Source organism: Leptodactylus fuscus, chromosome 1, assembly GCF_031893055.1.
Source record: "Leptodactylus fuscus isolate aLepFus1 chromosome 1, aLepFus1.hap2, whole genome shotgun sequence".
NCBI lineage: Eukaryota > Metazoa > Chordata > Amphibia > Anura > Leptodactylidae > Leptodactylus > Leptodactylus fuscus.
This window is the reverse complement of record NC_134265.1, coordinates 313,531,273-313,545,432: the sequence shown is the minus strand read 5'-3', so window position 1 is coordinate 313,545,432 and position 14,160 is coordinate 313,531,273. Positions and strand designations below refer to the sequence as shown.

The following is a 14,160-nucleotide window of genomic DNA, read 5'->3' as shown; positions in this document are numbered from 1 at the left end:
CACTGGGCACATCCCCATGTTCTCCATGTGCAGCCTGGGCTTTTAAGTCATGGCAGGCTGGTTGCAGCACAATCGCCTGCAACCAGTCTAAAATTGGGGTAATCAGAAGATAAGACATAGTGTGTACATAGGGGGTGTGAACCTGCGCCAGATTTATCATCCAGCATTAGTCACTGTGGTAAAATTGGCACACTTTACAACTGTTTAGTCTACATTTACACGGTCTATTAGACATGGTTTGTAAATCTATTCCAATATATGTAATTTATGGCAAACTGATCCCAGAGTAGACACTCAATATACCCATTCCATATACCCTAACAGAGTACACTGAGGAGATTACAATATTTTGGTCAGAGTGATGAGTGGTTATAAGGAGCACCCCCCTTTATGGAGGACTTATCCTGTATTACACAGACAAGATACTAATTTTAATGGACAGAGGAGAAGAACCAATGGTCCGTTGTGGAAGAACCGCGCTCTCTGGTTTACAGATGAGGATTGTAGACCAAAATTCAAACTTAAATTATTCATTGGATAGCATACAACACAGCGCACAGCACGACACGTTTCGGGCCTTACAATGGCCCTTTATCAAGTGCAAAAAGAAAGCTGCCCCCAGTTCTCCGATGTTCTCCCAGCGCGGCCCGGTCCTGCTGCTCTGCTGTTTTCTTGCAGATACTGATTTCAAAGGAATCTTTATAATGTATAATTTATTCTTATGTTTCTTAATATTCTCCACAATAACAGTTGCCCATTTCCTAATTTTCCCTCTCCTCTTTGGAGCCATTATTAGAGATGAGCGAACAGTGTTCTATCGAACACATGTTCGATCGGATATCAGGGTGTTCGCCATGTTCGAATCGAATCGAACACCGCGTGGTAAAGTGCGCCAAAATTTGATTCCCCTCCCACCTTCCCTGGCGCCTTTTTTGCACCAATAACAGCGCAGGGGAGGTGGGATAGCTAGGGATAACCTTTATTTAGGGGGGAATGTTATTAAAAATAACTTTTTGGGGCTCTATCGGGTGTGTAATTGTGATTTTTGTGAGATAAACTTTTTCCCATAGGGATGCATTGGCCAGCGCTGATTGGCCGAATTCCGTACTTTGGCCAATCAGCGCTGGCTCTGCTGGAGGAGGCGGAGTCTAAGATCGCTCCACACCAGTCTCCATTCTGGTCCGACCTTAGACTCCGCCTCCTCCAGCAGAGCCAGCGCTGATTGGCTGAATTCCGTACTCTGGCCAATCAGTGCTGGCCAATGCATTCTATTGGCGTGATGAAGCAGTGCTGAATGTGTGTGTTTAGCTCAACTACACCGGTGGAGTAGTTGAGCTAAACACACACATTCAGCACTGCTTCATCACGCCAATAGAATGCATTGGCCAGTGCTGATTGAAGCAGAGCTGAATCTGTGTGCTTATTTCAACTACTCCACCGGCGTAGTTGAGCTAAACACACACATTCAGCACTGCTTCATCACGCCAATAGAATGCACTGGCCAGCGCTGATTGGCCAGAGTACGGAATTCGGCCAATCAGCGCTGGCTCTGCTGGAGGAGGCGGAGTCTAAGATTGCTCCACACCAGTCTCCATTCTGGTCCGACCTTAGACTCCGCCTCCTCCAGCCGAGCCAGCGCTGATTGGCCGAATTCCGTACTCTGGCCAATCAGCATTGGCTAATGCATTGTATTGGCGTGATGAAGCAGTGCTGAATGTGTGTGTTTAGCTCAACTACACTGGTGGAGTAGTTGAGCTAAGCACACAGATTCAGCTCTGCTTCAATCAGCGCTGGCCAATGCATTCTATTAGCTTGATGAAGCAGAGGGTGCACAAGGGTTCAAGCGCACCCTCGGCTCTGATGTAGCAGGGCCGAGGCTGCACAAGGGTTCAAGCGCACCCTCGGCTCTGATGTAGCAGAGCCGAGGGTGCACAGATGTAGCAGAGCCGAGGGTGCACAAGGGTTCAAGTGCACCCTCGGCTCTGCTACATCAGAGCCGAGGGTGCGCTTGAACCCTTGTGCAGCCTCGGCTCTGCTACATCTGTGCACCCTCGGCTCTGCTACATCAGAGCCGAGGGTGCGCTTGAACCCTTGTGCAGCCTCGGCTCTGCTACATCAGAGCCGAGGGTGCGCTTGAACCCTTGTGCACACTCTGCTTCATCAAGCTAATAGAATGCATTGGCCAGCGCTGATTGAAGCAGAGCTGAATCTGTGTGCTTAGCTCAACTACTCCACCAGTGTAGTTGAGCTAAACACACACATTCAGCACTGCTTCATCACGCCAATACAATGCATTAGCCAGTGCTGATTGGCCAGAGTACGGAATTCGGCCAATCAGCGCTGGCTCTGCTGGAGGAGGCGGAGTCTAAGGTCGGACCACAATGGAGACTGGTGTGGAGCGATCTTAGACTCCGCCTCCTCCAGCAGAGCCAGCGCTGATTGGTCGAGTTCCATACTCTGGCCAATCAGCGCTGGCCAATGCATTCTATTAGCCCGATGAAGTAGAGCTGAATGTGTGTGCTTAGCACACACATTCAGCTCTACTTCATCGGGCTAATAGAATGCATTGGCCAATCAGCGCTGGCCAATGCATTCTATTAGCGTGAACTGAGTTTGCACAGGGGTTCTAGTGCACCCTCGGCTCTGCTACATCAGATTGCTACATCTGATGTAGCAGTGCCGAGTGTGCATCAGATGTGTAGTTGAGCAGAACTGGCTCAGCACTGCTAAGTCTCTGCATGCACATAGGAATGCATTGGCCAGCCTTCGGCCAATCAGCGCTGGCTCTGCCGGAGGAGGCGGAGTCTAAGGTCGGACCTGAATGGAGACTGGTGTGGAGCGATCTTAGACTCCGCCTCCTCCAGCAGAGCCAGCGCTGATTGGTCGAGTTCCGTACTCTGGCCAATCAGCACTGGCCAATGCATTTCTATGGGGAAAAGTTAGCTTGCAAAAATCGCAAGCTGACAGGGATTTCCATGAAATAAAGTGACTTTTATGCCCCCAGACATGCTTCCCCTGCTGTCCCAGTGTCATTCCAGGGTGTTGGTATCATTTCCTGGGGTGTCATAGTGGACTTGGTGACCCTCCAGACACGGATTTAGGTTTCCCCCTTAACGAGTATATGTTCCCCATAGACTATAATGGGGTTCGAAACCCATTCGAACACTCGAACAGTGAGCGGCTGTTCGAATCGAATTTCGAACCTCGAACATTTTAGTGTTCGCTCATCTCTAGCCATTATCAATATAATATAAGGGGACCCCATTAGGATCAATGATGTAATATGCATATGAAAGTCTAAGGAAGTATACTGATGACAAACATACATGTTTTCCTGGAAAATACCAATACAACCTGTCCAACTGACCATTCTTTTAGGAGCAGATTGCCGAGAGTTCCTGACTATACATATTCAAATGTTGGTGGATCCTGCTGAGACTGGAGAGGACATTAGTAGCAAGGAGTCTACTTACATCTGCCATCAGTGTAGGCAGGAAACTCAAAATCTACCATATTAGAAGCGAAGAAGAAACCAAGTCCCATTGGCCAAATTTACTAATGGTTAGACGAGCAATCTAAAAATGGACCATGCAAGATGATAAATCTGACGGATCTTTAGACTGTATATGTTTATACCACCCTTTCGTTGGCTTACTTAGCTCTAGATTTTTCAGTACAATTGTTGCATTTTTGGTGCATTTAAGACACACAGTCCTTTTATGAGCGTCCACATCCACATATCTAGTGAACCAAAATTTTTTCTTTCAAACTAAATGCCCCGTAGATGGGCCAAGTTGCCCCAAAGATGCTTGACATTTACGCCAGTGTTTAGTCATGACCACAATAGTAAATCTTGACCATGGCATGGAGGACAGGGCCACATATCATCTTATAGAGAACAGTAGAGATATAAAGAGAATTGTCTTCAGCTTCTATCACTCTCCAGAGTGTTTTGCACTTTAATGCAGATAAAGCAATAGACGCGATCCCGCTGCCTCCTTGTCATATTCTTGGCCTGTGCTTATATATAAGCTCATGTAAGTGTCTTTATCTTGACTCACAAAGCATTTATTTGGGGATAGCTGGGTAGAGATTTCAATAAAGATCGGAGCCTGTGACACATTATTTCAGTATGTGTGTACACTGCGATGTTCTGTCCCTATAAACTAAGCAGAGCGTGCTGACTGTTCCATAACACTTGGAGGTGACTTGTGTGATTTGCATCCATGCCGTCTGTCCTCCTCAGGATTCCTATATTAATTACTGCTACAGAATAGATAGTCTTACAGAAATGTAGCCAAACCTTGGAAAGTTGGCGCGCCGCTCATCTGTGATGGATCAGAATGTATCCGCTGCTGGTTTCCAGAACATTTGGCAGTACCATGTATAACGTATCCGCTGCTGGTTTCCAGTATATCTGGCATTACCAACTATAGGAGTTCTCTACTCCGGGGACTGTGTCTCCTGGCAAAAGGACACCTATAAGGAGGCCAGGGTTTTCTAGCATAAAACTAAATCTGTATTTCCATTGCTGTATCCTGTTCAACTAACATGTGTTTTATTGTATTAAGGGCTACTTGTCTGTAAGCCCACCACTATATTTACTTCCTATGGTGTACAGTCGGCCATTTGTACAAACAAAAATAGCCATTCTGTGGTTTTGCGCCCCCACCTGGTTGAGTACTCAAATCCCTTTTCCAATGTTTCCATCGTATTAATAGGGTACTGTATCTTAAAAAGCCTAGCCTGCTTCACTTTTTCTTACATTTTTGGAAAAAAATATATATATACAAAGGATATGAAGAAGCCCAAAGTCAGAACCCTTCATATCATTGACTGTATAACCTTTATCCCTGTAAGCGACCTATCAAAAAAGCAGTCATTCTATTTACCCCAGACAGCGCTACATATGAAACCCAAGCCAAAGACCTGGCAAAAAGAGCAATGCTTGGAAAAAGTACTGCTCAAGACTGTAAAGCCAAAAGAAACAAACCTAAAGCCACGAAGAACGAAGTGAAGGCTTTCTTCAACTAGTACAGAAGAACTGACAACTCTGGTGGATATGGCCAGATAAGTCACGTGCAGAGTCCATTGGTGGTGCACTATTCTCTCAAAAGAGATTGTCTAAGAACAGGAAGAAAGAAAAAGGGTCGGAGTTTTTGTCAAGTGTATAGGGATGAGCTGCAATACCAGACACTGCCCAAAAAACAGAAGTGGGGTTAGTTGGGGGGATCAGACTCTATGTTTTTTGGCTCTAGAAAATTCTTAAAAGATTTGATAATTTTTTGTCAGCCCAGATTAAAGATGCCTATACCCCTTCGATAGCTCATTGCACTGAAAGCTATTCCTCCCAACACATCAAACACACATGAATACTCAATGTTTTTCCAATGGTACAGGAGAGTAAGCAGCTGGCAGACACCTCTGGCGACTTATCTTCTGGAGGACAAGAAGGATTGGGCATGACAAGATTTGACATGGTGAGCCGGTCTCCAGCTGATCTTTCTTTCCAGGGGAGGATAGTCATCTTGTCCAACAAAATCCCTTATGTGTATGGGGTCCCAAAGCCTTGGATCCCGAAGTGACGGTAAACACACAGTTGCCTGGTTTTGCAAATGGTGCTGCATAGAGTTATAGATGTTTTGCTATACAGAGTTTTTAGTGTGTTAGTTCAGTTTTAAAGGGTTATTCTCAACCTGAAAAATCTTTACAGAGATGGGAATAACTGCGCCCCGTTCCATGCCCTACCGCAGGGACACAAGAACAGCTGAGCAGTGCTCCTCTATGCTATCCCTTTAACACTCATAGGAGAATGGGAGTTAGAGAAACAGTATAGCCTCACAGTTACAGAAATGGTGTAGCTAGATGTGCCACACTTTTTACCTATGTCTAGATTCTACTCTATGAGAGATACAGGAAAGTAGAACAGCCTTGCTCAGCAGTCCCATAAGTCTTGTCCTAATATCTTAGATTTGGAGTCCAAAATTCCCACGAGATGGGAATAACAATTTAATACATACTTCTATCCTTACCTAAAATCTGATATAAAGTCAGTATCAGTATGTTAAAGTGGTCTGCTACTCTAGGTATCCTCTCAAAATGATGGGCGGTCTACATAATAAATGGTAGGACTGAAAAGTTTCATAGGAAATATAATGGTGTGAGTAAACTGATGGTCTTTGGAGAGGTTTTATGGTCTCACGTCATTGCCTATAGAGGGTCCAATTTCCCACCTTTCTCAATGGTTGAAGTCATAGAGGAGGAGTATTTTAACACATATTTCATGTGACTTGTTAGTATGGGTACTGAGGATGCCATCTGATGTGACATCTTGGGAACAGATAGCAAGCATTTGATATTTCCAATAATTTGAGTGGAAACGGCCTCCACCCCCAGGGTCACTCACTAGTGTATTGTGGGCTCTTATCTCCTTCACCTGCTATATGGGATTCCATTGACTCTCTGCTGGCAATATACATTTTATACATTGTGTATGATGTCCCCTGGCACAAAGGACATATTGTCTAGTTGACCTGCGTGCTTTAAAGCTGAGCACTCATGTTCTTTCACAACAGGCTTTTTGTGCTATTTCTTTGTTGTGATGCTGAGATACACAAGTGCACATCAGTAGTACGTGTGGCGGCATTTACACAAGTGAAGTGCAGACTGGTATGAGGCAATATACGGCTATGGAAACAATACACATCCCACATGACAAGTCCCATCATGTAGTTCTGAGTACTTCACACAATAAATATGGAAATGTGTCCATTGTCAGTATGGTAATATTCTTGGCCTTGATATACTCAGTTGCACAATGGATCCGTATGGCCCATGTCTGATGTGTGAACTCAATTGTCACATGTTTGACATTTCTTAAGGTGATACATTAATGTGCCTGTCTGTATAACTAGCGATATTGACCTTTGTAAGTAAATTCACATCTTTCCGGCAATTATTACTCTGTAAAAATCAAGGTACAATGCTGTTATTTTCTCCATCTCATCCTGGGAGATAAAAAGGTCAAAAATCTGCAGTTTAAGCCTAAACACATCACTTCAGATAAACCACGGAGCCCTCATTGTGCCAAGATTAAATGCCAATGTATAAAAAAACAAAATCAGATAATGCAGAGATGGGTATTTAATGTTATAGGTGGCAAAAGGAGAATGATCAAATAATAAGTCAGGGTGACTGGAGCAGCCCTTTTGTTGCTTCTGAGTCTCATTGTGAAACAAGCTTCCAAAATAGTTTTACTTGAGAAGGAAGAGAATTGTTTCTCTAGTGCCACCTACAGGTAGCTACATTGAAAGTCAATGTCTGACCCTTAAAAGGGTTATGTGGGGATCGCAATTTTTTTTTACAGTGCACTATATAATATTGCTTAGTGTATAGAGTCCTCAGCACCACAGTGTTTAGTTTGGCAGAGCACAGCGAGGTTTGGGGGGCAGAAGTCTCATTCCTCAGCCTCCCCCACTGTACGGCCTCTCGATTATATCATCGACTCTGCTCTACTTCAGCTTCCATAGAATAGAGCGGAGATCAGGGTTGGAGTGTCAGCTGGAGAGGAAGAGAAATGCATGCACTGTAAAAATTTTACATTGCCACGTAACTCTTTTAGGCTGAGGCCTCACGTTGCAGAAACACAGCTTTTTTTTGTTGCAGTTTTTTGAGCCAAAGCTACAAATAACTACAAAAGGAATGTGAAATATATAGGAAGTTCTTATACTTCTCCCTTCTGCTTAATCCACTCCTGGCTTTGGCTCAAAAAACTGCAACAAAATCTGCAACAAAGAAAGCTGCGTTCCCATAACGTGGAGCCTTAAAGGGATTTTCCATGGCTAGTATTCATGTTCTGTCAATATCCAGTAGTAATCAGTTGATGAGTAGGACTGTCAAATGTTGGACCTTCGTTGATTAACTGAATACAAGGCATAGCTTTGTACATTGCATAGGTCTGTGCCTAGTAGTATACTGCAATACTAGGTGCAGCCAATACACAATGTATGTATCAGCGCTCGCCCAAGTGGTGCGGACTCATCAATCATGGGGGTTGGACTAAGGATGGGCTATTAATATTTAAGTGTCATTTTCATATAGAACATATAGTCTTCCGATTAGTGCTTTGAAGGGAAGCTTAGTCTGTGCTATTCTGGAGTGTAACTTGGGTGGTGGCTAGTGGAGCATGTGGGCTGGTGGACCAGCAAGCCACTCTACCATGGCCAAGGTGTTAGCTTACAAAGCAAGGGCAACAAACTGAACAAAGATGCCAGGTGACTCTTTTGTCTGACTTGGTCTCTGTATATGGCTAGGTATTTTTTTGGCTTGCCTGTCTTCTAATTCTTGGTAAAGTATAGATAAAATGGGGATCCTGTACTATCAACAGAGCATGCAGTGTATTACGCAACACACGCTACATGTCCTTTGTGTGGTTATTGCTGGTACTATTGACTCACAAACCAGCCTGTAAATAATAAAAGAAGAATCTCAAGAATTGCAAAAAAATAAACAAGAATGTGGATGTCTTTGCTTTATCTGGGAAGTAAGATATAACAGACTTCATCACCGTAAGAAATATGGAATGCAAATAGTAAAATATGCAGATCAGGGATGACAGCTAGAAAGGAAGGATGGGAAGAGATGAACATAAAGCTCCTGGGCATCAATGCAGAATCCCTACCAAGCCCCCCAACTATAATGTATCATTTATTGTATTGTTATGGTCATATTGGGAAAAGACGCCTTATGGGTCCCTTAAGGGCCCGTTCACACAGGCACAGAGGGGGCGGATTATAGGGCGTAATCCACATCATAATCCGCCCCTTCACAATGGTGGTCTATGGAGACCACTAGTGTTCTGTTCTAAAGCTCCTGGGTCTAGGTGGAACCGAAGCACCTGCACCACTGTGGCAATGCCATTAATACTACCCAAGTACAAAAATCAACACTGCTGATACTCTAAGACATTACTGACAGGGAAACATGTGTACCCACTTCATTACCCAACGGGTCAACATTCTTAAAAACATCCATGACAAACTGTGTGGGTCATACCAACAGCCTGTGAAAGTTTCCTGATTCCATATTAGTGTACTTATACATATTTATGAATTATGCAAATTTGCTCTCCTCCAAAAGAAAGGACACTATGTCATACCACTCATTCCATAGACAGGGACCCATCTACAGACAGCTTTGTCTGTGTCTCTTCAATGACAAGTAGTACCCTCCTTGAGATGCACTGAAGCTAAGGCTCCTTATCCAGCCAACTAATTCCCGGTTCTGAACTGCAAAGGGGAAAAAAATCAGCTGTGCGGTGTCGTATAGTCCACACACAGGGAGGAACGTTCTCAAGGTCAGTGCCCCCCGAATACCCCTCCATGCCAGGTCTTTGTTCCGTCAGTTACCCTGCTACAAACCATGTTTTTCCAAACAGTCTTAGCAGAGCCAGCAGATATCCCTATTAACCCTATCCAGAAAGCCTGGTAGGGTATGAACAGTGTTAAAGATGCTTTGCAGCTTGCCATAAAGTGGATGATTATGAATTGGGAGACAATGTCCATGCAGGGCTGTCAGAGGCTGGTCTTCAGCCTGCTCAGAGACTATTCCAGCATGGACAGGCCAGATGGCGATGAAGAGGAGGATTGATTTCGCTCTCTGTCCCCTATCCCTGTGGTGTGCCTGTCTATAAGTAAAGCTTTATACCTATGATCCCCTGCTTTTATCTTTCTTCCCTCTCCCCAATCCCTTATCACATGTCTGATGTTTACTGACTGATATCTGAAGCTTTACCAGGGTGTTTATGAGGTATAAGGTGTAATGTACTTTTTATCAATATCTTAGGGGATCCTTTTTTGGTGTTGTTTTACATTAAAAGATGTAATAGTAACCTTACTGATAACATTGTCCTGCCAACTTATTGTACCATAGCCTCCCAATTAATTGTTAAGAGGCGTAGGAGGAATATATAAGTAAACAACAAGTCTTAGACCAAGAACGAGTGCCCACTTTTATAATGAGGTAGACCTAGAAGAAGATGTTCCTCTCCTATGACCAGCTGTACATTGCTCAACACACCTCCCAGGGGAGCCAAACCCAGTAATGTCCCTGCCCGAGAGCATAGACGAGAACATTGCACACTGTTACATAACACCATCAATCTCCTTACAGACAGGTGTTTATCGCCCCATTAAGACAGTCAACATATATTAGCTAAGTTTTATTATTGCCTGGACTTGCCAGCATTACAGTACAGCAGGTAATGAGCGACATGTCATAGCACATTGCTGGAGTAAGGAGGAGAAAGTGTACAGACGAGAGAATCCTCACAAGGCACAAGGGTACAGCTTCTCCGGGAACTACCTATTCAATGACAGATTTTAGTGAATACAAAAACAAACAAACTCAATAGAAATCTTCAAGGCTCTTCACCCTCTTATAGATATTAGACTAGCAGAACTGATCTGGTTGTGATTTTAACCCGGGATCATCACTCATCTTGTGCAGAAAACATTCAGATGCCGGTGTCTGGGTGCAGACGGTCTGTTGCAAACAGCAGTTCAGGAATGTCGAGCGGTTTTAGAAGTCTTGTGGACAGAACAACCACCTAAAATTAGAACAAAAACAAACAAGTGTAAGACACAAACCCGGTGTTACAGGCTCTGGGCGCCACTATTTCGGGAAGAAAAAAAAAACCTGCATTAAAGCAAATGTACACAAACACTTTTTTTTTTTTTAGGTCTAACGCACTCCTATTATGTGATTTGATTTATTACACTTTAGTGTCTCATTTTGTTTGTCTATGAAGCCTATCATTTGTAAAGTGCTGCGGAATATTTGGCGATATACAAATAAAATGTATGATATATCTTTATAGACGATGAGGATCTGTCTTTTGTGATACAGATCTCCAAATTCTCTAACTGGTTGTGGCCTTGAGACTATGAAGAATGGTGGAGACCATATCTAACTAGTGGACTGGTCAGAGAGACACTGGGTCACTACTCAAGATTTCTTGTGACTGGTGTGGCCCTGTGTACACAGGAGAGTCCCTTACATTATCCATAATGAGTTTTGGGTATATGTAAAATAATGAATATAATGATACCAATATATTCAGACTATAAAATGACGCTATGAAGAAAATCTATCTTTCCCCAAAATGTCTTCACTCATCAATGAATGAAATGCATAAGTCTAGTGACACAACCCTGATCCTTGCGGTAATCTCTAATTCAGCAATTTTGGCTATTATCCCCAATAATTTGCTTTGGAATTTGAAAAGAATGTAAATTTGCCTTTCTGTTAACCCTCTCAGCATGGTGGCATCTTTTTAGTGAATGCATTCAGAGGGTTAAAACCTCTTCAGGAGTAGGTAACCTGTAACACGGGTCAAGCTGATGCCCGACGTGCGCCATATGGGGTGTCCCTGCGGTCAAAACTCAATGTGCCCTATAGAGCCGGCCAACATTCCCGCAGCATACTTCTGGAGCTATCTTTCTTATTAATGATGTGCTGATCGTTAGGGTCTTCATTAGGGCCTCATTGAGGCGTCCGCATGAGCCTGTCTATCAGTACGCAACAATTGAATCACCGCTGAAAAGGAGAAAGTATTTCTGCCGCTCTATTTGAAAGCGATGAATGAGAAGTGAAATGGGGAGAAGAATTTGTTTGGGATCAGGAGCACCAGAAAGACGTCTTTCACTTAACAGGACCATTGATGGAGCACAATGCTTAACTGAGCACTAAATTGAGCAGAAAATATCGGCCTTAACACTTTCATTGCTAAACGAAGACCTCCTAACCAGGCTGGAGACATTTTACACATTATAAAGAGAACCCTTATTTTGCATTTTTCTCCCAAAATTCTTAACAAAGCAACCATGGCTTGTAAGATTTTCCACAACTGCAAAGGCAGGCTCCATTAAGAAACGTGGTATACCCCAACTTAAAAGGGGACCCTTAGTTGCTCCTCCCCCTCTCATATTCCATGCTAGTTTTCTGTACTATGAAGGCTGGCTGAAAATTAGATGATAGATATAATAGTAAAACCAGTGGCGCAACTAGGAATGGCAGGGCCCCGTGGCGAACTTTTGACATCAGGCCCCCCCCAACTGACACCGACGGCGAAGACCTCGACCGACCCCCTTCCTCTGCACTCTATTATGTCCCTTAGTAAGCCCTGCACACAGTATTATGTCCATTAGTGGCCCCTGCACACAGTATTATGCCCCATAGTGGCCCCTGCACACAGTATTATGTCCCTTAGTAAGCCCTGCACACAGTATTATGTCCATTAGTGGCCCCTGCACACAGTATTATGCCCCATAGTGGCCCCTGCACACAGTATTATGTCCATTAGTGGCCCCTGCACACAGTATTATCCCCCATAGTGGCCCCTGCACACAGTATTATGTCCCTTAGTAAGCCCTGCACACAGTATTATGTCCATTAGTGGCCCCTGCACACAGTATTATGCCCCATAGTGGCCCCTGCACACAGTATTATGTCCATTAGTGGCCCCTGCACACAGTATTATGTCCCATAGTGGCCCCTGCACACAGTATTATGTCCCATAGTGGCCCCTGCACACAGTATTATGTCCCATAGTGGCCCCTGCACACAGTATTATGTCCCATAGTGGCCCCTGCACACAGTATTATCCCCCATAGTGTCCCCTGCACACAGTATTATCCCCCATAGTGGCCCCTGCACACAGTATTATATCCATTAGTGGCCCCTGCACACAGTATTATGTCCCATAGTGGCCCCTGCACACAGTATTATCCCCCATAGTGGCCCCTGCACAAAGTATTATCTCCAGGATCTGCAAGTAAATAGGGCCCGTAACGGCCAATTAAAAAAAAAAAAAATGCATCGGTAGCGGCTGTCAACAGGCCCCCTAATGGCCCGGGCCCTGTGGCAGCTGCCTCCACTGCCTCTATGGTAGTTACACCCCTGAGTAAAACCAGTCGCCATAGCACAGGTAACTAAGCAGTGAACATGGGAGAGAAGGCAGAGTGGGTGGGTGCCAGTTCAGATCACTTGACCCAGGGTGGGATCCTGTTTGGAAACCTGTGGTTTATCCCAAATAGAACCACATAGGAGACCATACAGGAGAGCCCCTGTAAACGGAACCTGTTACATGAAAAATGCAGTTTATTCTGCAGGCAGCATGTTATACAGCAGATTGGTACATAGTTTTAGGCATAACATTCAGTATAACTTGCCACTTATCCATTGAAATCTATGCTCTTTTTAAGTTGAGAAGTCAAGGAGGCGGAGCTATTAGTGATGGACAGCCTCCCCTCTATGACTGTACATACAGAGATAGCGTCAGTCATTGATAGGACAGCCTACTGGACTTCTCAACGCAGAAAGAGCAGAGATTTCAATGTATCAATGACGTCACACACAAACCTATACATCAATGTGCTCAGCTCCTCCTGCTCTATAACATCCTGCCTGCAGACTGCATTTGTCAGGTTCCCTCTAAAGCTGAGGCCCCACGTTGCGGAAACGCAGCTTTTTTTTTTTGCATTTTTTTTGAGCCAAAACCAAGAATATAAATATAAAGGAAGTTCTTATACTTCTCCCTTCTGTTCAATCCACTCCTGACTTTGGCTCAAAAAAATGCAGTAACATCTGCAACAAAAAGAACTGCGATTCCGCAATGTGAGGCCTTAGCCTAAGAAAGTTTTCTAAGACTTCATATTTGCCATCAATACTCATTAACCGAAATAATAACTATATTTTATGATTTATGGACATACATATTCTCCATCAACATTCTTTATCCCTGGTCCACCAGTGGTACCGTACTGGTACAAGGTCTACTCTAACCCAGGGGACTAAATATCAGTGGTTTTGGGAATACTGAGCCTGGCAGCTGCAGGTTCCTGGTACACTCTCATAGCTGCATCCACCATTCACCTTCCACAGCAATTTTAAGAGCTATTTTCGGCTACTGTTGAATATTCAGAGTCAGCAGCTGGAAATCTTTGCTTCTGGCATTAGCACTTGCAATTTTACAGCTACATATAGGATAATTTTGACTTGATTTGTAATCTTGAAGACGCTTCACCTCTCATCTGAGTATCTTCCTCAATTTAACAGAGTTAAAAGTGAAATTTTACAGCATACACCCCACATGGGCAATTC

General features: G+C 44.0%; 1 protein-coding gene across 1 annotated transcript in view; it reads right to left on the bottom strand.

Annotated features, from left to right (window-relative positions):
• Positions 1 to 10,140: 10,140 nt before the first annotated feature.
• SCFD2 (sec1 family domain containing 2) overlaps positions 10,141 to 14,160 on the bottom strand; it is a 378,807-nt gene continuing 374,787 nt past the window's right edge. The window contains exon 9 of the mRNA XM_075259676.1: positions 10,141 to 10,606. Coding sequence (XP_075115777.1) covers positions 10,514 to 10,606 — 93 coding nt within the window. The 3' untranslated portion in view covers positions 10,141 to 10,513. The remainder of the gene's footprint in view (positions 10,607 to 14,160) is intronic.